The sequence below is a fragment of the Scaptodrosophila lebanonensis genome, unplaced genomic scaffold (assembly GCF_003285725.1).
Source record: "Scaptodrosophila lebanonensis strain 11010-0011.00,11010-0021.00 unplaced genomic scaffold, SlebRS2 tig00000080-arrow-pilon, whole genome shotgun sequence".
Lineage (NCBI taxonomy): Eukaryota > Metazoa > Arthropoda > Insecta > Diptera > Drosophilidae > Scaptodrosophila > Scaptodrosophila lebanonensis.
In genome coordinates, this window is record NW_022060561.1 from 2853341 (window position 1) to 2876520 (window position 23180).

The window sequence follows — 23180 nt, forward strand, 5'->3', positions numbered from 1 at the left end:
GCAATTTTATAGCTCTAAGTCAATCACACATTTATTATAAGGCAGTCAATTAAATTGTCTCATGAATTTGGTGTAAAAGGTCAGTCAGTGCTGGGAAATGCCAAACACATTTCAAAATTTATAGCGCTTTCAATCATTACTAGAGTGGTTGAGGTAGGGGAGCCCCTATTTCCATATAAAAGCGCATTTGTAAAGCTATCGAGTATTCAAAGCATTCAGCTTCCGCACAATTCCTCACTATACTCTATACTCTATAGGTAATATCGATACTTAAAGTTTAGATACATCTTATTTACTTAAACATCAATGCCTAATTTAACATTTAATTTCAATTTAAACACAACTGAAATTTAGCTAAATTGGCAAGACTAAGCAAATCATTTTAGGTAGAACTTCTACTAAACGCTCCTTAAGATAATTCTGCAGATAGAACTTCCACTTAACTCTCTTTAAGATAATTCTGCAGATAGAATGTATGTCTGAAATATCAAATAATTCTTAAATTCCTATTTCAATTGTATTTACAATAGGAAAAATAAAGAGCACACATTAAATTTGTAAATAACTGTCCTTCAGATTTTCAAAACCAATACTGCTGTAAGTTTTATAAATAATTAAAGTAACAATTAAATTTCTTTAACCATGTTCTTTGAATTTGTGAGTATCAGGCATAAAGACAGAGTGGCGAAGTACAAACTTATAGGGAAGATTATCCGATAATGTAACAATATCGATAGTTTGGAGTATCGAGTATATTATCTGTAATCTCAATACTCAATACTTTTGAGTTTCAGGACTCATATAGTGACTAAAATGGACATTTTCCCAACAACTATAGTTTTCATAGGTTTCCAAAAATTCCAATTAATATTTTAAGACATTTTCCTTAGTCTTCAGCTTATTTCAGAACTGTCATCGCAGTCTTTATCATTCAATCATTATTGTTTTCATTTTTCAAACTTATTCCTTTTTATGCAAATCGCACATCTCCACACAAATCTGCATGTTCGTGCATGTCGTCTATCGTAATACAAGTAGTTCGCTAACATATCGTAGTTGCACAGAGCACAGCTGTGTGCGTGTAGTTGGCTTATTAGTCTAGTAATCGCATCTTTTGAGTCATGTGCTATATTAACACTAATTCACGCTACAAGTTCTACTCTATAATACTAGTATATAGTATTTAGCTTACTCTGTCTAACTTTCTCATGAAATGAAACAAACTAAAGCATTGCTGTACTTTTGTAAATTATCATTTAAAGCTTTCGTTCTTAGTGTTGCAAAGGCTGGAGACCAATAAGCTGCATACTAATGAAAAAACTTCTATTTGTTTTTGTAATCTATTATACACAATTACACACCAACAAACCAACCCACCAACCACAACAATACCAACAACGACTGAAAACTTAGGCACATATTTCAACTGCATCATGTTCATGGTTGCATCGTCTGTGGTGCTCACAGTTGTGGTGCTAAACTATCATCATCGCACAGCGGATATACACGAGATGCCACCGTGGGTAAGTGCTGAAGCCAGCTAGTATGTACAGTGAAAACCATCTAGTATGGCACTCTTGGCTAATACAAGTGTCAATTTTCCATTTCTTTGGAACAGATCAAATCCGTTTTCCTACAATGGCTGCCCTGGATCTTGCGCATGGGTCGGCCAGGTCGCAAGATCACACGCAAAACAATATTATTAAGCAATCGCATGAAGGAATTGGAATTGAAGGAGCGTTCCTCTAAGTCCCTACTAGCCAATGTGCTGGATATTGATGATGATTTTCGGCACACAATATCGGGCTCACAGACCGCCATCGGCTCGTCAGCGTACGTATCCTTAATTCCATTTAAACCATACATTAATTAATGCCGCACAAACGCCTTTTAAATCAAACGAAGTAACATAACTAAAATAACGAATCCTATTGTTACTTGACTTAAAATACTATTGATGATTATAATTATCATCTGCGGAGCTGTTGGCCAAACGGAATGAACTGGTGTCTAAATAGGTCGCATATGATAAAAACCAAGAAAGTTATGTTATGCATTGGGTGGGTTTGAAAGACAGTCATCAGTTGCTTAAGCTGTTAAAAAAAACATATTTAAAGTATTTAATCCAAGTTTAAAGTCGATTCGTGGACAAATACAGGATTTTCAAACAATCTTTGGAGCACGTTTTCTCCCATTTGGAGCTCAAATTTACCAAAAAGGCGTTGTTTGACTAGTTCTTCTACATTTACTGTATATTTATTAAATAATTGTCATTGCAAAATATTTCGAGTGACAAAAAAACAAATGAATTCAATGAAGGACTGCAAAAAAGATTTGTGGATTTTTCAGCAGCAAAGACCAGAACTTGTATGGGAGACGAACTACGAAGCCAGAAAATATCTGACCTCAAGCAGACATCGCAAACTTTATAAAATAAATTTGAATATAGAGTAAACAAAAGGAATTCTTTTTTCCAACCATTTATAGTATTATAAATTAAGTCAAGACCAATTCACTCGCCATTTGAATAATGAAGGCCGTCTCTAGTTTATTTTTTATGTGTGTAAAGTTTAGAAAATGGCGCAAGTATTCTGATTAACTCTATGACTTGTTTTCGAAATTGAAAAGGATTTATAGAAATGTGTTCTCTCTCAATTTTTAGTAGCTTTGGTCGGCCGACAACGGTGGAGGAGCATCACACTGCAATAGGCTGCAATCATAAAGATTTACACTTAATTCTCAAAGAATTGCAATTCATAACTGCGCGCATGCGCAAAGCTGACGATGAGGCGGAATTGATAAGCGATTGGAAGTTCGCTGCAATGGTTGTGGATAGGTGAGTAAACAGCCAGTGTCACGCCACCAAATCAAACAATTAGGCCAACAGGCAGCGTGTGCGTGAAGGGCAAACAATTTCCGGCACACGCACGCACACACACACACACCTATAAATATTCAATAATGGCGACGTGGGGGACACCAACGCCATTTTGTTTGTAGAGACTAATTAATGCTTATGCTCTGCTCACTCCATTCTACTTCACAGATTTTGTTTAATTGTTTTCACGCTCTTCACGATTATTGCAACGGTAACAGTGCTGCTCTCAGCTCCGCACATAATCGTGCAATAAGGCCGATCAATTTAGAGAACTAAGTTATCATATATGTATATATATATATACGAGTATAAAGTAGCTACATATATGTTCTATATGTATGTATGATGATGAGAATATATGAGAATGCCTAGTTAAGTTCTTTTTCAACAAAAACGCTGGCGAAGATGCTTCGAAACAAAGCGAAAACAATTGTTAATTACATTTTTAAGTCAAAACCAATTTCGCAAATGAAACAAAAAACAAACAACAAATTTAGTCGCGTGTACTACAAAAAAAAAAAACCAAAAGAAGAAGTATTTTATGAAAAACAAAGCAAAAATTACTGCCGTACAACAAACAGAATATATAAGAAGAAGAAGCAAATGTTTAGCAAGTTGAAACAAAGAAACAAACAAAAAATTTGCATAGTAATAGCAATAAATTAACAAAATTAAAGGGGAAACACACAACACAGTGCGAAAAATGAGGTTATACATATGTACAATACATACTAAGTATATATATACATATGTATATATGCTATGTATGTACAATAACGAAGTTATAAGTTAATTACGCTCTGTTGTTATAATTTACAACCACACGCACACACACACAGATACACACAAGCAAGTACATTATATATAAGAGATTGTTCCTATGAGACATTAGATATGTATTTAAAATGGCAAACACACGGCACACACACAAAGGATAGACACCTACGTAATTGAGAACTGCAAAGAAAGGAAGCAGCGAGGCCAAGAACCGAGCAGAGCCTTCTAGAGGAGACTACTGCTGGCACATAACACATAAACCATTTATAGGTGGACTGTGACACCAAACTGGTGGGTTGTAAGGCAGACAGGAACTTGGAGTAATGCCAAAAATGTAAAACTCAAGTAGCGACCTAAGTCTGGATTCAGTTCACTATAGTTAATCGTTCATTTTGTTGTTTATTTTATCAGCTATAACTTATTATGTTCTCATTTCAAGATTATTCTTAATAAGCCGCGTTGCTTTTGTTGTTCATTTTATCAGCTATGCCTACATATTTAATTTCTCTATAGTTCTCTATTCTTCATCTTTCTGCTAAACCTTTAAGATTATGCTCAATAAACATACATTCATTCAGCATTCATTTTGTTGTTTATTTTGTCAGCTATAACTATTTATGTCCTTAGTTTTCTGTAGTTAATTCATCCTTCATTTTTCCGCTAAGCCTTTAAGATTATGTTAAATAAACAGCGTTCATTTTGTTGTTTATTTTATCAGCTATAACTTATTATGTTCTCATTTCAAGATTATTCTTAATAAGCCGCGTTGCTTTTGTTGTTCATATTATCAGCCTATATACCTATATATCTCAGTTTCCTATAGTTAATCTATTCTTCATCTTCCTGCTAAACTTTTAAGATTAAGCTCAATAAACAGCGTTTATTTTCTTCTTCATTTTATCAGCTATAACTATATATGTGAGTGATATTATTTACCCTCACAATTCTCTGTAGTTAATCCTTTCTTCATTTCTCATTTTACAAATGTCAGTTTTGCGTTTCACCAAAAAAATTCGTGTCCAAGAAGAGGAACATATGAAGAATACTGATTATAAATATTTAAATAATTTGTCAGCCATAAACTTGTAGTTTATCTTCAGTTTACAGTTCACTTTAGTTAATCGATCCTTTATCTGCTCAAAAGTTCTAGTTGGCAACAAATATTATAATATGCTATCAATTGAATTTAATTTTTGAAAAATTGCACAATTAGAATGTCTAAATTAAAGGGGAGTTAAAAATGTCAATAATTCTATATCATACGAGTATTTAAACAAAAAACTAGCACTTCAATTAAGCTAATCAGGCGCAAGCAATCCACGTGATTCAGAACTCTATGAACTCACCTTTCGAATCAAATGACTATCATATGGAAAAGGAAAAATTGATGATTCTCCTTTTTCGTATATCAATAATTGTTTTAAAACTTGAGCGACTTTTAAATAGTTCCAAAGTTAAGCTCCCTTTAGAAATTCTTCTCTTCAAGTCATGGGTAATCGTTTATTTTCCAGTGTTGTAAAGTCGCAGTTTGCTTCAAAAAAATACTCGCCCTCTGTTTTTAATATAACTTTTTTATTGATATAACTCCAACTCCAAGTTCCTACTGATGTCTGCACAGAAAAAAAAAGCCTAGACACAGAGCGGCCGAATTACTGAAATGCCAAAAGCCAAGGGTAGGCGGGCTTTGTAAAGTTTTTAGGTGAGGAAGAAATATGAGGTGGTCGTTGAGACGTAGGGTATTATTTGTGGTACATTTAGATAAGTTTTTAAAGGCATTTTGTTAGAAGGGATGGAGATAGGTTGGGTGGCCTAGTCGGGCCTAGATGGTAACAAACTGACACAATAATAATGAATATTGGATACATATTAATATAGTACATGTAATTAACTAACACAGATACAATTTCAAATACAAATACAAAAATACATTGAAGATATGTTCATTGAACGAACGTGCTGTTTTTAGAAAATTGAAAATTGTTGAATTATTGTAGCAAATTCGAATACAAAATCAGTTATAGTCACCAATTAAAGGCAAAACAAAAACTGAATAGTCAAAACAATTAGCAATACGAGACGACAGCAAAAACAAGAACAAGAACAACAACCGGTGTATATATATTTTATTACACATATATCACCGCGCATACGAGTATATATTTTTAATAAGAAAAAAGCAAGCAAGCAGCCCCGGCAGCGATCCCCAATCCCCCCATACCCCCAAATCAACGACGACTGCAACACAATTTTGTTGGAAATTGGTGACAACAACAAAAGGACCCATGGAATTTGTTTTGAACTTGTATGCGTTTGTCTCTTCCATATTCCATATTATAGTATATGTTTCCTAAGTATTCCTAATGATGAGCTTCAAATATTTTCGTACTACTACTTATTACTATTACTGCTGTTTATTGTTTTGAGAATCTTTACTACTACACTCACATCCAGAAACATGCTGAGAAAATATGAAAATATGAAACCAAAAAGCGTAACAGTGATATTTATGGTAAAGCTCCCAAACCAAAAACAAAAATATGAGAAAATGTATAACTTTTCCAAAACCCACCTAAGAAACCTTTTAATGTACACGTTTTCTACACACAAAAGCGAAATGAAACACAAAATGAAAAACCTACCTCCTTGTTACAAAGAAAATGATGATGAAAATGTCGCCAAGCAACACTGCCGTATAACTCGCACATACTCTCTAACTCTCTACTCCCCCCTCTTCCCGCCCCCTCGCCGTAACTCTCTATCTCCTTTGTATCAGTATTCGCCCTCTTGTTCCGAAAATTTCTAACAGAATTGTGCAATCACTTATGATTTTAGGCGTAAGCTACCAGACAAAGTTTTACTTACGAAATTACGAAAAAGAAACACAGAAACCATTTGCTTACATCAAGGATAACAACAATTTCGATATGCTTCGCACACAGACAAACTCAAAACTAACGAATGCAGAATAAGTGCTTAAAAATAAAAACTTCTTAAATACTAAAACAAAACAAAAAGAAAGGAAGAAACAAACAAACAAAGACATGCATCTTTAGCTAGCTCTATAGACAGAGCTCCATTCGGTGCTACAACTATTATGGCCAGAGTCCACTCACTGACTCCTTTCTCAGGACATTCATTCGATTTGCCATCAGTTAGGAAGAAGATTAAAGATAAATTGCGATAACCGTGAAATGTTATATGAGTGGAATCCGGCTATAAGTATTATCATTCAGCATGTAGATGGAAGGAACTACTCTAGATCTAAACGTAAATCGATTTGTATGTTTCATTTGCATTTGATACGCGTATAATGTAATTTTAATCCTACCAGTAACTACCAGGCTCTGTCCCCCCTGAGGTTGTATGTCTGCAGGATTTAGTTCGTTCGGCAGCAGAGCCTAGAAGCAATGCAAGTCTTCTATCCATTTTAGTTGTAATATTTTATTGTTTTATTTTTTTTTATAATTAGTTTAGTGCTAAACTTTAATTAGAACTACTACTAAATGTACGTACGTATGAATGTCTTTTTGATAAAAAGGAAGCTATTTTAATGAAAAACAAAACATTTTCTACACTCTTTAAAAGAATGAAGTCTACATGTGTATGTATAAAATAAACTAAACTAATCTAGCATTAAATAGGCAATTATTAAATGAAAGGAAAGCCCAATATTAATTATGTAATAAGCGTCCTACGACACATTAGGCGAGGATAACTAAAAACGAATTTAAAATTACTGCAAAAACAACAAGAATTATAGGGTTGACGGCTAAATTCAATGCGTCTCACAAGTTCTGAAGTCAGCGGACAACTTGAACTTGTAGTTAAATTTAAAAAAAAAAAAGAAGAAAATGTCTTATCATTTGAAATCTGTACTACTGCACTTCTATGCAAGTTTGAACTAATTTCTACTGATCATACTCACAAAAGAAAACCAAAAACAAACAAATGCTAGTTAAACAGTACACAACAATTCGTATTAACAAATAAAAAGAGAGAGCAGCTCGAAATTCTACAGCAAAAACTCTGTTTTATGTTTTCCGTTTCTGCATGAACCAAAAAAAGGAAAAACTCAGCGTTTAAAAGACAGACACACATACATTTGATCAGTATGTTTTAAAGATATATTTAAAAATTAGCATTTAACTAACTAAACTAGGCTATTAACTGCAAACGTTAAGCACTAAAACTCCCAGAAATGCTCCCGCCTCCCCCAACAAAAACTAAAACAAAAACCTCAAAACAAATACCAAACCAAACCAGTTTAATTAAAACATAGCTAATTGCATACTTAATAAACCAAATTGTGTAATAATGATGAGAGAAAGTCGATGAGATGAGATCCCAAATGCATGTAAAGAAAAACCGCAACTTATACCAAAAAACACAAAACAAAAACCAAAAATCTATTAAAATTAGCAAAAGTCTGTTGTCAATAAATATTATTGGCAGACAAATAACTTTCGTCACATTGACGATAATAATTAATTGTAAGCAAAAACAAAAGGAATTAAATGATTTCAATAATAAAAACAAAAGAAAATTAAATTTAAAACTCGAGAGAAATGATTGCAAGAAACAAAAAACAAACAACAAAACAAAAACTGAATAAAATTTATTTTGAAAAGAGAATCGCGCGACTTTTTTTTCACAATATTGAATTTTCTGGAAGTTCATAGAGGAAGCTATTCTTTTCAGCTTTGCAGAACATGAAGCTAAGACACTTGAAAAGATGGATCTGTCCGTATCGATTATTTCACTAAAATGCAAGATCGATAATGCCTTCACAATTAAAGCCTTTGCTGGAATCGGTGATTGCTCTTGCGTTTCGAAAATGTGGATTTATATTAAGTTTATATTTAGAAGGTGCATCCCAAAGTAAACCGGACTTTTACAAAAATCCCACATAGTAATGGTTACGTTATATAAGTACATCTTTTTACCGATATCCGGTCGAGTTATCGCATAGTTTGAAGCTATCCATACAAATATTATCAATAATGGCATAGAATTCGTGATTCGAATGACATCATTAAGGAGTCAACAATTACAGGCGAACGCAGTTTAGACAATTTTACGATAACGCTCGAAGAAAATAACTCATCGATAATTGTGTTATCTGAACAAATCGTTAATGCTGTGTTTTTATGTTGGTGGTGCATCAGGAAAACTAAACAAATTTGTCCCCTTTCTCGGCCATAGGAGAACCTGGGTTTGGTTACTCTAGCTTTTATACTTTCCGAGATTTTTGCGTTCATACAGACGTAAGGTTTGCTTTAAAAACAACTGATAACGATTGCAACGTTACTTCCAAATATTCAGTGAAGAATACTACAACTATGTACATATATATAGAGAATAAACGTAAAGCAGTTATGTTTAGTTAAATTATTAAAAAGCTAATCATACTTTAATATTGGAAACAATAAAAACATACATTTGCTTGATTACCTGAAGCTAAGTCACTAGAAAAGATGGATCTATCTGTAGCGAGCTGAAAAAACAAACAAAAATGTCTTTTCCCTTGGAAACAAGTTTGGTTATTCTAGTTTTTATATTTTCCGAGATCCATGCGTTCATACAGACGGACAGTTCTGCTTGCAGTGCAGAATTTGCGTCTGAAAACAGCTGATAACCATTGCAACGTTTCTTCCAAATATTCAAAATACTACAACTATGTTTATAAATAGAATAAAACTAAAGCAGTTATATTTAGTTACATTATTAAAAACCTAACCACACTTTAATGTTGCAAACTTTTTTTTAAATCTGACCGCCACTCACAGTTTTCGACTTAGTGGAGAGTTGCCAGACTATTAAAATAAAACAATAAGCCAGCTGACTGGCATAAGTTAAGTTGGCAGCGCTTTTTGGTAATTGCACATAAAGTGGACGACTACTGTTTACAAATTGAAGGGCTGAAGATTAATGCGACATTTTAGAAATATAGCCACGCTTTTACGATGGATCTGCGTAAGTTGTGTCGCATTTGTTTCGTCGATGGCCCCACAGTAGACATCACAGAGTACAAGGCCAGCGCCTGGGCACTGGACGAGGATGGCGCCGAAATAGAGAAACAAGTGACTATATTGACAATGTTGCAGACCATGTTCCAGAGTTCCCAGGTAGGTGGCACCTTGAAATTAATTGCAAGCCCAGATGAGTGGAAGAGTCCAATTCAAACACCCTATTATTAATAGGTCATCAGTCTGGAGCTGGCGCAGGAGCTGCCGATGATGTGCACCGCCTGTGTGGAGGAGTGTCTGACGCACTATTCCTACTTTCGTAAGCTACTCATTTCGAATCGCCAGCTACAGCAGCTGTACAATGAGGCACAGAAGGCATACGAGCCCAGCGAGGTAGAAGAGTGCGATGAAAGCGAAGCTGAAGAGCTTGTGGAGGAAATCAGTGAGCAGCAGTTGGAGGAAGAGGAGAACGCAGATGATAGTGATGCGTATAAGCATGTTGTGGCCAAAGTGCCAAAGAAACTGAACAACAACGACTTTCTGATCGTTTCCGAGTTTCTACCCGCTGCGCAGTTCGATGATGTGATCGATCTGAACGAGAACTTGTCGGGTCTGCCCACCAATGAGCTGCGCACTGTCGACTATGCCGCCGTGGAGCTGAAGCACAACAACCTGGACGAGTACAATGAGGCAAATCGACTGTTCGATGTGGAGCCCGTGGGCAGTCAGGCCGTCTACAAATGCAAATACTGTCCCCTGGCCTATGCCTCCCCACAGTTTCTGAAGACGCATGTGCGCAAGTCGCACGTTTGTAAATATTGTACCTCTGCCTTCGTCAAAATCAAGGATCTCAACGACCACATACGCAAGAAGCACTCGAAACACCAGTGCATGGTGTGTTCGAACACCTTCAGCACCAGCAGCAATCTGCGCGCTCATCTCAAGCGCGTTCATGGCGTGCAGCTGCCACAGCATGTGGCGCTTCTAGACTATCGACCCGCCAGCGAGAACAATGGTGACTTGGAAGCGGAATACCTCATTCAATTGGATGAGCCACATTGATAATAAAGAAAAGAAATTAATTACCTTCATTGCACGTTTATTGACTCTGGCACTCGCCAAAACACCATAGATTTCGCTCGCACACCATCGCCCTGCGGCTTATCCTTGCCATCAATATACATGGGCGTGAACTCTCTGTAGGCAATGCAAACACGTCGCTCTCGCACATCCTCGCGCAGCACTGCGTGTTCGAATTGATAGCGTGCGGGGCCATAGAGAACAATGAGCGACAGACTACAAGGAGTTTTCGATAATTAAATATTTAAACTATTAATGAGGTTTTCATTACGCACTTGGGCATTGGTATGCGAAGCACTTTCCCTTTGTAAGCCGCCAATTCGCGCTCGGGCAGCAGCGGCGCCAGCAAGCTCTGCTCATATTCTCGGACTTGATCTAAATTGTATTTGCTGACCTGCTGTGGTTCATAGACTGTCAGCGTCAGTACAGCATCGCCAAGGCAGTTGACAGTGACCACACGTTCCCCCCATATCCAGCAATCATCCACGTGGGGATCTATGCTCGCCCCTTTGCTGGGCTCGTACTCCAGCGAGCACTGCTCGATAGTCTGAAAGTTGTGTAGCAGCGGCACATTCGCAAAACGCTGCTGCACGTATTGCGTGCTGGCCGGGAATCCTGTGAATGCACCCAACTGTAATTTTCGTTTCCGAAAGTTCGTTTTGGGGCCAAAGTTTTGCTTGCGGCGCCCACTTTGCGAGACTGCCCAAGGCAGGGCATCCAAGTCGCGCATTAATTGCGCGCCCTCATGTTCGCTCAGAAACTGCTCCTGCACCAGCACGCCGGGAAGCGCCAATCCCTTGGATTTATCGTGCGCATTGTGTTGGGACTGCACCGCGCCGACGTCCCAGCCGGCGTACAGGCATTGGCATTGCGTGCAATAAGACCAAGGCTCCAGCTGTTGAAATTGCTGTTGCAGCGAGGGTTTTTCTATCCGAAAGTCCTGCTCGCAGGTGAGACAGGTCCGTACACCCTTGCAGCCGCAAGGCCGTATGGTATTCATCCCGTATTTTAATAAAATTTCAAGAAGTTCTCGTCTAACGAACGCAACAAGCAGAATGCGCGAAAAATGCTACCCATCAAAATGAAAGTTCGCTGTGCTGCCACTTCAACGCGAAATGTAAAAATATAGCGCTGCCACATCGTAACAAATATTTCAAATTGCCGCGATTGCGGGCAAATCTAATTGGCTGCCATTTTTGAAAATAAATATAATTAATAATCCAAAGATTTTGCTGTACGACTAACGATTTAATCGCAATTAAAGAGTAAAAACAACATTTGCACAATTCTTTGAACTATTTTCTCTTCAGTTTTATTTCTTGCGTACAAAATTCAGTTTTTAGTACAATGGTCTTAAAAACTAGGGACTTAAACCTGTTTCATTCAAACAAATGCTGCTTGGTGCTCAATACTAATCGTTTTAATTTTTCTTTTTCTAATTTCCTACAGTTGCAAGTCTTGCGAATTGGCCGCTTCTGTGTTTCCAATATGGAAAATATCCAAAGCGTGCCGCATGCGATGAAAAGTCCGCTGTACGAATGAGCGTGAGCGTGGAAATTGGTGTTGTAATCAGTCTTATATGCCAGTATAATAATGATAGGAAGGGGTGTGGAAGTTGGAGTGGGAGTGGGAGGACCTGCCGCCCACGCCTACATCTTCAAACAGCTGCGATGGCTGGTGCTGCGCGCATAGACCGTCTCGAAGGCACGGATCAGCTCGTCCATGCCTTTCAGGAGACCCTCTTCCCGATTGCCAGGCATCCAGTGGGCCCGATGGCTGACGCTCAGCTGTGGCGGCAGCTGACGGGACTTGGCAAAGTCTATCAGCCAGGCACCTACGCGCTCATTGTCGTAGACAATGAAGATGCTGGAGCCGACAATTTCGTGGCGATTGAAGAACGCCGACTGCTCCATGACCAGGCGCATGTGCTTCAGCCGTTTCAGCAGCTCCTTCTGAACGGATTTGCGTGCGGCCAGGAACTGTTCAATGGTTTGTGTGATCTGCTCGTCGGTGCGACAGGTTTTCAAGTCCTTGAGGGGGGCGCGGCCACGCAGACGCAGTGCCTCAATGCGAAAGCCCTTCGTGTGTGAGGAGGACAAGGATTCGCGGAAGAGCATGTAACGCAGCTTCGTGATCGCCTGCGCCTCATGCTCCGCAGCTGTGGGCGCACTCGCATCGACTGCCACCATTTTCTGATACAAGTCCGGACGCAGCGTTGTGTTGCTGACCTCCGATTCCAGAAAGGTGCGGCAGCCCATCTTGATGTCCATGACGCACGGATCCTTGAAGCCGGCCAGCAAATCCTGCAACTCGATGTAATGCTGTCCGTGCAGCTCACGTCTGCCCAGATACCCAGGCACTATCTGTGCCGTCTGAGGCTCCTGTGAGATCAGCTCGTAGGCGTGCACTTCGCTATCGTCAATGCTAACGATCCGCTTTCGCACAATGCCGCTGCTCGTGGGCACAATGCTGCAAATATTAAGAAAGAGAATGGGTTATTTAATATTATTATTTTACATTTATTAATATTATATCATATTAATTTAATTGTTACGGACTTTTGGAAGTTTAAAAGAATTTCAACTTGGTCTAGAGTTTTCAATAATATATTCAATTACGCAACATTTAGCGAAATTCTGTGTAACTGACAGTTAATGATTTAACTAAGGATAGCTAGCCGTACTTTTGGAAAAGTTTTAGAGGGGGAATTAACACATTTTTCAAAATACTTGTAGTTTTTCTACATCAAACGGAAGTTTTCAATTTAAAAACTATTTGGATCAATAGCCCTAAATTTCTGACAAAATTTATTGAAGAAAAACAATTTCTAATATTGTTACAATAGAACTGTGATCTCTAAATTAAGATTGGTGTTACCAGAAAAATAGAAAACGTTCTCTAATTTCAGGGCTCTTTGTCCAAATCATTAATTAATCGGAAGATAAGATTCTGCTTTTGCAATATTTTCTTAAATATTATTGTAAAGCTCAGCACTTAACGAAATTTCTAAAACGAATTGTAAATTGGTCTAAATTTAAAAACATAAGTACTAGATCAGAAAGGTTTCTTGGGATCCAATTCTGTTGGAATAGTTTTATATGAAAGCTCTAATTGTTATGTACAGTGATGGACAAAATAATAGAAACGGCATTCCTTTTTCACTAAAAACTTCAGTCTTCAATTTCTGGTAAAGCTATTTACGCAAGCAGTAGAAGACAGAAATGATATATGCACATTCCTTCTCAATATGGAGACATATAGTACATATATACTTGTAGATTTGAAATATTTCTGAAAGTCTTTTTTGAACTCTCTTTGTAGAACAATGAAACGATTCACATTAATTATCAATATATATATTGTATAGTATTTTGGATACAACGATGAATCTACTATATTTTCTTTAGTCAAAGGGTAAGTTTGTAAAAAGTTCTAGCTCTTTTAGAGATGATGTCCTGAAATATTTCTAAGTATCCTTTTATATGAAAAGTTTAAAAATCGTAGTTTGAAAACTCTAGTCCTTATCAAAAAAGGAAATGATTTGCAGTTAAAATTGTTATATGGACTTCCATATTAGAAGATGTGGTTAATGCTGCTTACCTTTCGGGATGGCCCGATAACTGCATCCAGCCCTGTGGCTTTGCTGCTTCCGTTGGCTGTTTTTCTGGCTGTTGTTGTTGCTGTTGCTGGAGAAGTAGAGGCGTGGCAGGGGCGCTCAGTTCTAAGGCGTTCTAAAAAAAAAAACAGAGAGAAAAATAAATGCAATTAGCAAATGGAAAATTGTTAATGTTGTTTATTTAAGTCGATTGTTGCTGATCTATAGAAACAGTAATTATTTCACACTTTTGGCGATATCGCGATCTGTCCGACCACTAACTGGTTAAACCCGGTTCCCCACACACACACACACCACAAAAAAGAAAAAATTCTGGACTCTGCTGCAATTTTTTCTGGGAGGGATCGTTATTGTCTGTCTGCTCAAGATTATAAATAATCAGACGAAACATTTTATTTTATTTGCCATTGTCGCAACGCCCCAAAACGTATGTGATTTTATTTGCAGCGTTTGGTTTTGTTTTTTATGATTATATACGAGTATAGTATTTGTATTTATACGAAATTTATGCAAGCCAAGCGGTCTCTTATTGTCTGAGGTTCTCCTCGAGCAGGAAGTGTTTTCGGGTTTTGTTTTTTCGGTTACCATCTGGTCGTACAAATATTTACATTGTCTGGAATTGCAATTCTCTTGCCGATTGGATGGATGGAATGGAAAATTTTTCTTTTATTTCCTTCGCTTTTTTTTTTGTATACTTACAATGGCCAAACATTTCAGCAATGACATGTGACTGTTGGGGGCGTGGATGCCGCCCAGTTGTGTGTGTGTTTGTGCTTGAACTGCCCTTTGTAAGCTCAAATAGTCGGCCAAGTTTTCACAATTTTCGTATTGCATTTGTTGCTGTAAGCGAGACAGAGAGAGAAAGAGTTTGTGTGAGGGAGAGAGATATAGAAGCGTGAAAACAAATGTGGGTTTGACGTCAATGCATAAAGCTTCGATTTTTAGACGTACATACTGGCATGTTGTTTACAAAATAAAAAATTAAAAAAAAAACTATATGCATTATATATATACATATATAAGACCAAGTCTTCCGCTGGACATGAATCAAGAGCGCAGCCCAATAATGTGACTCAGACACATGCCAAGCTTTTTTTTTAAACAAAAAAAACTATTAATTATTCCATAAAAATGCAACAACAACAGGAGGAGAGAACATGGCAGTGGCAGAAATCTATTTGTTGACGCTTATTTGAAATGTATAGTATTTATATGTATATTTTATACGAGTATACATTTTGTTTCTTTTCATTTCTGCGCTATTTGTTTTATGGACCGTTGCCTGTGTGTGGTTTATGAGCGAAAAAACGCGCATTCGCTGCTAATTAGGCACTTAGTATGCAAAATGCTGAAAGGCCCATTGCTATTTGTTGTTATTGTTGCCGCTGCTGTTGTTTTTGTTGTTGTTGCCATGAAAATTCAAATTAAGTTATAAACTCTTGGCCATAACAATGTGTACAAACAAGGCAAGGGGGCATTGCCGTTTCGTACACACCCCGCGCTCACAACACAGCCCATAAAAATAAAAATTCGTTTTAAATTAATGAACTAATTAGGGCGTCTTTAGTTGCTGCTGCTCCTGCCTTCAAACCTGTTCATTGCACAGCATCTAAATAAATACTAGAACTTTTGAATAGGCAGCACGAGCAGTGGGCAGAAGCCGTGCGCCTATCTCTCCAGCTTGTTATCGTAACTGGTAGATAAGACTGCGTCTTTTTTTCCCCCCTCCAGATAAGGCGAGCAGGTTAATAACATTGCTGCAATGTGTGACGGCTTTTACGTAAGCAGTTAACAAATTTGCATATGTGGCACAAATGCTAATTCATCAGCCACAACTTTGATCTTAGCCTAACCTCCACTTATCGCTGCTCAAATGTTTGACTTGGCAGAGGAAACAACATTGTTATTCTCAAGTGGGTGGGTGTGGTAACAAAATTGTTTGAGATACGCAAATTTGCTCAAGACGTATAGAAATGCTATATCTATGTACGAGTATTTTATATCGGGGAGTAGAACCAACAATAGCAAGTATGTTATCTGTTATCTATTAATTGGCATGGCCGCACTCATGATCCAGTAACACAATTTCCAGGGGTGAACCTTTTTTATCATGAAATTCAATGAGTTTCTACGGTGTTTCCTTGCTTGTCTATAAATAAATTGGTATTCCAGATCATGACGATCCCATAAAGCATGCAACTACTGTTCAAGTGTGAATTGCTTAGAAATTGTTGCCAAAAACTGTAAATTAAATGAAACACTTTTCAAAACCATTTACCAAAATGCATTTGAAAATATGTATAACCCATGGAGCCCATAACAGCTCTATGTTTAGATACGATAGTTTTTCTTATCATGGCTCAATCAATTATTAAACAAAAAATTGCATATATAGCTGGATTTTTAAGGCAATAGAGTTAGGTGGTAACTCTAACTAGAGCTCAGTTAAAGCCATATTCTAATGAGAGAATGTCAAACCTAATTAGCCCAACTCAGCTATATGTTCAAAACTATAGAATTCCTTGAATTTTACGCAATAGCGAGCTTAAAGCGAAATGTGAGTAATGCGAAAATTTCATTTCTATAAATCATGTATAGAAAAAGTTATAAAAAGTTATAGTTAAGTTCGAGCTATGTGCTACATAAAATTCTTCTCAAGCTAGCTCAGTAAAACCAACATTCTAATGAGAGTATGAAAACCTAATGAGCCCAACTGAGCTATATAGTATGTTCAAAACTATAGAATTCCTTCGAGCTAAGTGCTACTTCAAATTCTTCTCAAGCTAACTCCAACTCTAGCTCAGTTAAACCCCACCTTCTAATTGGAGAATGTCAAACCTAATTAGCTCAACTCAGCTATATGATTAAAACCATAGAATTCCATGAATTTTATGCAATAGCGAACTTCAAACTCATTGGGTCAAGTGCGTGAATCTCATTTCGCGAGCATTAAGCAAATTGGGAGTAATGCGAAATTTTAAATTAAATAGATCATAGATTGAAATGCTTACATTTTATACAATAGCGTAATTAAAACAAGCTATGAGTCTATTACTCACAGTTTCATTTCATTAAATCATGTATATGTAGTAACAAGTGAGCTTTACTTTTAAGAAGCAAATAACAATTGTATTTATTTGCCAAATCAAAAAGAAGTTTCTGGCAATCGCTTATCAGCCATGCTTTAATAAAACACATATACATCCAACATACTATATATACACACTTATATCTGTGGCATATAGCTTTTATGTTTTAATTAGGCGCTAATAAGCTGTCACATATCGACTGACATTTGGGGCGACATGGACGCAAACCCAAACCGAAACCGTAACGTTCGCGGCTTGCAATTGAAATACCGTATCGAGTTCTGCTAAACCCAACAACAACATCAACAACAATAATACTCAACGCACACATCAAAGTGGCTAGAGCTGTATTCAATTTAGTTAATGTCGTCAATGTTGACCTTAGGAAACGCATGTTAGGGGCAGGAGACAAATTTAATTGCATGTACTATAAGTACGAGTACGATTAGAAGCCATGACTTGTTTTAGAGACGTCATAAAACGTGCTGCGTTTTACAACTTCGTTAAGAACAGCTTTATGCAAGATTTATGTAAATTGATTGTCGAGCGACGCCTGAACTTAAGCATTTTTGCACGTACACCCCAAGTAGCCGTACTTATACTTTATAGTTAAAGCAGCTGCCTCAATTCGCTCTAATCGTTTTATTTCAGTTTATTTATAAAACGTCAAGTATAAACGACAATTAGCGGCTAACTAATCATTTTATGGAAAAGGTGCTAAAATTAAATGAAAACTCTCAGAGAGGAGGGCTGGCTGCCTTGCATTCAAATTATTATTTAATTTCTATGCACAATTCTTTAATTATTGTTTCGTGCTGCATAACCGCAGTAAACAAAAAATTGTTTCAAAGATAAAACTGATTGTTGGGGAAAAAATCAATGCTGTTTTGTGGAAAACCGTCAGGTTGACCGCAGTTTGACGAATGCAATAATTACAATAAATTAGTTGTGACAACTTTGAAGTTGAAATAACAAAAGTTACAGCACAGCACAGCACCGCACGCGCCGGCGTCGCTTCAGGGTGCGCGCGATTCGGACGCGTTTTTAAACGCGCCGATTTATTTTTAGCCTCAACTCATAACCCACGTTCGGTCAGAGCGCCTGTTTAACTAAGCTCAGCATTTAGTGGTGTTTATTTATGACTACTTAACATTTTGTATTGCCAGTCGAACGTGTTAACAAAAGCCCAACAACAACAGCAATAACAGCAACAAAGACAAGAAAATCGTTTCATTATAATTTTTGGTTAAACAGTCGTGGCAAGCGCCAACAAAATTTATGCGCGTGACGTCAAAGCCGCTGCCGTTGCCGTTGCGTTGCTAATTAAACAAACTCAAAATTGCCAAATTTATCAAATTTATCAAATCGAAAAATCGCTTCAGCACACCGAGAAAGGTAACCCAAATATTCGCCACCAACCCTTGACCCTGAACAAACTGTTGCAGGTCCGGCGTGCAGCAGGTTCTAAACTAGTTTCCGTTTTCTTCTCTCTTATTCTTCTTGTCCTTTTCTTTTCTGGGTAGGTAGGTTGCAGGAACCTGCAATCTGGTTTCTAGAACACAACCCTGACTGACATACTTACAGAGAAGAACTACAAAATAATTAAGCATGCTGCTTGCAGGGCGGTGGTTTGCCTTTGATTTCGGCTACCCAGGCCAAACTGTCTGTCAGTTTGTCGGTCAGTCAGTCTGTCTGCAAAAGAGGCAATCCGCTTTATTTGCATTGACGTCAATATCTTCAAGAGCCATCTTTTATTTTTAATTTTTTTAGAACATCGTATAGCTGCCAAACCAGTTGTGTTTTATGGCACAAAAAGACCGATAATTAAAGCGTAAAAATTTCAAGCTTTTTATACTACGAGTATGTGCACAGTTGGAGGTTGGGGCAAGAAAGAACAGAGTCTCCTTACATGCCCTCTGTGCGTATAATACTAGAAGTATGTCTTATGTCATGGCTTTATTATTAAACCCTGCTGTCTGAAGCTGTTCACACAAATTTGCCAAAGAAAAACATTCTGTTCTGGTGCAATGTCCCACCGTTAACCTATTGTTTACATTCCGACATTATGTTAATGACATACGATTTCTGTGAAATTCGAAATACTGATAAAATCCCAACAATTACACTTGATGGAAAACTTTCAAGTCCATAATACAAAGTTCTATGGCGATAATACGCAATTCCCAAGCGATACCAATTCATAAACAGTTTCTATTGTAAGAGTGACTCAATGCTTTTCAATAAATTGCTTACGAATCATTGGACAACAAGTAGTTCCTCCAGATTCATGTAAATGCTGACGTTTAAGAAATGACGTCAAAAATTAAGACTTTCAGTGGCTAAGCTTGATAAATTCTGAGAGCGATATAAATAATTGCTATTTGATTATGATTCATAGACGTTGCTGAGCAGCATAGTGAAGCCAAAAACATTTCGGGGAATTCACGAAATCAAACTTAGAGTTCATTTTTACATCACCTTAGCTTTAAAGTTCTTGATCCCAGTTTTAAGAGCATTTTGATGATCAAGAGCTAGTTGGAAAAGTTGCAGAGCATTTGTTACTAATATAGAACTAAACAGCCAGTTGAACCCACGAAGTAGCCGAATGTCTAGTGCTGAAAACTAAGATTAATATTGCGCTTTATTTATGTTTCGATTAGCGAGCCACTCATCTGCGGATTTCCGTCCACTGTCCACTCATTGTCATTTTCACTGTCAAAGACATTTGTCCTCAGCATTGAGACAACACACATGAACTTTACTCTAAATATTACTAGACAGACAGGCAGAGAGGCAGACAGACAGCCTTGAGTGCTGCATGCTTTTCAAGTGTCACTGTGCCACAAAACCACTAAGCGCCGCACACTTATCATGAGCCTTGATCGAAAGACGAACAAACTAAATGGCGCAGACAGCTTGAAACTTGAAAACATGAAAATAAAAATCTAAATCTATTATAAATATAAAAAAAGCTGTGTCTAGTTGCGATAATGATGGCGATGACAGCGTGGGCTGCTGTTGCACTTGACACTTGATGTGGCTACACTGTAACAAATAAGTGGGCTCAGTTAATGAACGAGTCACAACAAGAGAGCTTTTGTCTCTTTTTTTGTGATTTATGAGTGAATATTGGCCAATTGTTTTTAATAAAATGAAATTGATTTGTTGTCACATACAAGAAGGCATGTGACTAAAGCCGTTATTTACTCTTACATATTATATATGTATGTAGTATATAAGGCAAACATAACTGGCGCCTGTATGGGAAGAAGAAAGATCGCGACTGTTTCAAGTTGTGCGAACGCTTGATCTTAATTAGCGCGCCGTCGTCGTCGTCGTCGTCTCTGTCTCCCTGAGAGACGTCCCCCCTCGGCTTTCTTAAGTCAAGGCAGCCGTCATGCAAATTAACGTTACGTCGCCGACTTTTGGTTTATTTGACGCATCCCCATCCCAGTCCCAGTCACAGACTCAGTCTCAGTTCCAGCTCACAGCAGCTGTCAGTTGTTTCAATGTACATACATACATACATTCTCTATATGTATGTATGTACTATGTACGTCATTTCTGCACTAACTAGTTATTAATACGACTATACTTGTGTGTAATGTGTCTTTTTTAATTTTTAACTAGTCATTTGATTATTTTGGGGCACTTTCTCTGCCAGTGTGGCTGCTTTCTACACGGATGTAAGCCGGCATTGACGTCACAACGTCACAACAACAGTAAACAAAATAAAAAAAAATATATATACATACATATATACAAATTATAAAATGCGCTTTACAAGCTTTGCTTTCTTTTTGCTTGATTTACGATCCCACCACACCTCCCGCCATAACCATGAAGTTTCCCCCACACTCGCACAATACAGTTATTTGCAAAGCAATGTTAACTTACCTCACTGTTATTATTATTGTTGTTGTGGTTGTTGTTGTTGCTGCTGGCGTGCTTTGATTGCTGCTCCAATTCGTTGAGCACGGCTGTTGCTGTTGTTGCATTGGGAGCCGTTGATGTTGCCGTATCCAAGGCAATTAGTTTCCACAATTGTTTAAGGCTAATGTTATCGATGCATGAAAAACGCAATTTATCATTCGACCACGCCATGGTTGTGCGTCTCTTTGCCGTTGTTGTTGCTTTCTCCTTTGTGGTGGTTGTTGTTGTGGGCCGTTGCAGTAATGTTGAAGTCATAGTCATTTGTATTTAATATCTTATTTGATAAAATAGTTATAAAAGTGTTTTTCATATATTTTTATTTGCACTTGAGTCTTTTTTATTCTTGCAACATTTCTTTACTGCACACAGTTCGCACAATTTTTTCAAAAAATTTATATTGAAATATGTGTGTATTTCCTATAATTTTTTTCTGATAATCTCGCACTTTACTTTTGTATTGTATTGGTGTATACAATTATATTCTTTTATCTGACTTTGTTGCTGCACTACACACGCACACACACAGAACATACGCTGTGCTTGTTATGTATGTACGATAAATGATTTTTCTTAGATCTGCGTTCCCGACGCTATGTGCTCGCTTACTGCTCTTGGCGACGACTAACTGGTTTGCCTTTATGGCCGGCCAGTTTTGTGGGCGAACCGCGTCGGCTGCTATGGCGGGCGCGACAAACAACGACGGCACAGCGACGACAGCGACGATCAATGCACGATTCGGCGGTGCTGAGAGAGCGCTGAGCGAGTTGGAGCATTGGGGAGCAATGAGCGGCATTGAGTGCGAGTACGATTGCCGCGAATGAGGGGTGGCAAATGGGAAGTTTTTAGCATAAATGAATGCTCGCCGGCGCATAAACACATTTCTAATACACAGCAGGATAAACGTAACGAGAGCCAAAAGGCATTACCATATGTGGAAATTCCCAAAATCCACACAAACAAGAGTTATTTTATTTTCAAATTACTTTTGGAATTTTACCTAAAAATATACCCATCTTCTTTCAATTCATAGCTCGAATTAGCTACACTTTACTGCCAAAGTTATATTAAGAAGTATCAGTGTTGAAAAGCAAAGATAACGCGAGTTAGCGGTCTTTATAATTTCCACCTCAGTAGAATTCAACTTCCTCTTCTATTGTATTTAATTTAGTTTTAATTTAATTTAGTTTTAATTTCAGCGACAAACAAAACTGTCGATGTAAAATAAAGAAAAGAAAAATCAATAAAACCTTTAAACTAAAGAAATAAAAAAGCCTGTAAAAGTTACAAAAATATCTAATAACGAATCCGACTCGGTGGAGCGATTTTATTTTCCATATAATAAAACGTTATACAAACGTTTCTTATTTATTCTTAATACTCTAACGCGCTCGAAAATAAGTTGAAAAACTTCATTATTGAGTTTCGTTTGTATACGTTACGTAAAAATATAAAATAAACTGCAAATTATTTTTTAAATCTTTTCCTGTGGTCTGACTTTATGAAAAGTTTCTTGTTATTTATTTAAATAAATGTCGAGTTATACTAAGATGCGGGTTATCAATGTGAAAATTAAGGTACGCTTCATACTTTCATAGAAAATGAATAACTTATCCATTAAATGCTGTTGTATAATAATGAAATTTTTCATTTTGTGGCATGTTTATTGCTTATCATCAGGTAAATCTACTAATACAATTAAAATTTATTTAATGTATGACGAAATATAAATGCCATTTGCATGAGAGATAAGAAACTTGTTAAATTTGGTTTAAATATGATTTATTGTTGATATTTTTGATGAACTAAGAAAAACAGAAATTAACAAATTGTTGTCCACATAA

At 37.2% G+C, this 23180-nt stretch overlaps 4 protein-coding genes across 6 annotated transcripts in view; 2 read left to right on the forward strand and 2 right to left on the reverse strand.

Moving 5' to 3' along the window:
* The window catches only part of LOC115625657 (acetylcholine receptor subunit alpha-type acr-16), a 142284-nt gene extending 138880 nt beyond the window's left edge, over nt 1–3404 (forward strand). Inside the window, exons 10-13 of the mRNA XM_030520786.1 lie at nt 1414–1523; nt 1619–1833; nt 2663–2836; nt 3047–3404. Of these exons, the coding sequence (XP_030376646.1) occupies nt 1414–1523; nt 1619–1833; nt 2663–2836; nt 3047–3131 (584 nt within the window). The 3' untranslated portion in view covers nt 3132–3404. The remainder of the gene's footprint in view (nt 1–1413; nt 1524–1618; nt 1834–2662; nt 2837–3046) is intronic.
* LOC115625659 (alpha-ketoglutarate-dependent dioxygenase alkB homolog 4) overlaps nt 1–11713 on the reverse strand; it is a 184139-nt gene extending 172426 nt beyond the window's left edge. Inside the window, exons 1-2 of one of the 2 annotated variants that reach the window (XM_030520789.1) lie at nt 10977–11713; nt 10708–10917 (exon numbers count right to left, since the gene is read on the reverse strand). In XM_030520789.1, the coding sequence (XP_030376649.1) occupies nt 10710–10917; nt 10977–11701 (933 nt within the window). In that variant the 5' untranslated portion in view covers nt 11702–11713 and the 3' untranslated portion in view covers nt 10708–10709. Of the gene's footprint in view, nt 1–10703; nt 10918–10976 lie in introns of those variants that run through there. The other variant, XM_030520788.1, reaches the window with a different exon arrangement.
* On the forward strand, nt 9564–10683 carry LOC115626054. Its single transcript, XM_030521305.1, has 2 exons — nt 9564–9780; nt 9856–10683. Exons 1-2 carry the CDS (start codon nt 9619–9621, stop codon nt 10681–10683), a joined length of 990 nt encoding a protein of 329 aa, XP_030377165.1. The 5' UTR covers nt 9564–9618.
* A 424-nt stretch (nt 11714–12137) lies between the features above and the next one.
* On the reverse strand, nt 12138–21940 carry LOC115625881 (inositol-trisphosphate 3-kinase homolog). Of its 2 annotated transcripts, XM_030521098.1 has the most exons (4): nt 21304–21940; nt 15017–15157; nt 14302–14432; nt 12138–13170 (listed from the first exon to the last, which is right to left on the reverse strand). In XM_030521098.1, exons 1-4 carry the CDS (start codon nt 21598–21600, stop codon nt 12351–12353), a joined length of 1389 nt encoding a protein of 462 aa, XP_030376958.1. In that variant the 5' UTR covers nt 21601–21940; the 3' UTR covers nt 12138–12350. The 2 variants fall into 2 exon arrangements, with proteins under 2 accessions (XP_030376958.1, XP_030376959.1); XM_030521099.1 differs by lacking the exon at nt 15017–15157.
* Nucleotides 21941–23180: the final 1240 nt, after the last annotated feature.

What these genes read in the sequence shown, in the direction of transcription:
- LOC115626054 (XM_030521305.1), top strand. Translation starts at nt 9,619, where the DNA reads ATGGATCTGCGTAAGTTGTGTCGCATTTGTTTCGTCGATGGCCCCACA. An exon ending in CCATGTTCCAGAGTTCCCAG is followed by an intron (nt 9,781 to 9,855) that starts GTAGGTGGCACC and finishes TATTATTAATAG; the next exon opens with GTCATCAGTCTGGAGCTGGC.
- LOC115625881 (XM_030521098.1), bottom strand. Translation starts at nt 21,600, where the DNA reads ATGACTATGACTTCAACATTACTGCAACGGCCCACAACAACAACCACC. An exon ending in ACAATAATAATAACAGTGAG is followed by an intron (nt 15,158 to 21,303) that starts GTAAGTTAACAT and finishes TCTCGCTTACAG; the next exon opens with CAACAAATGCAATACGAAAA. An exon ending in TTATCGGGCCATCCCGAAAG is followed by an intron (nt 13,171 to 14,301) that starts GTAAGCAGCATT and finishes TAATATTTGCAG; the next exon opens with CATTGTGCCCACGAGCAGCG.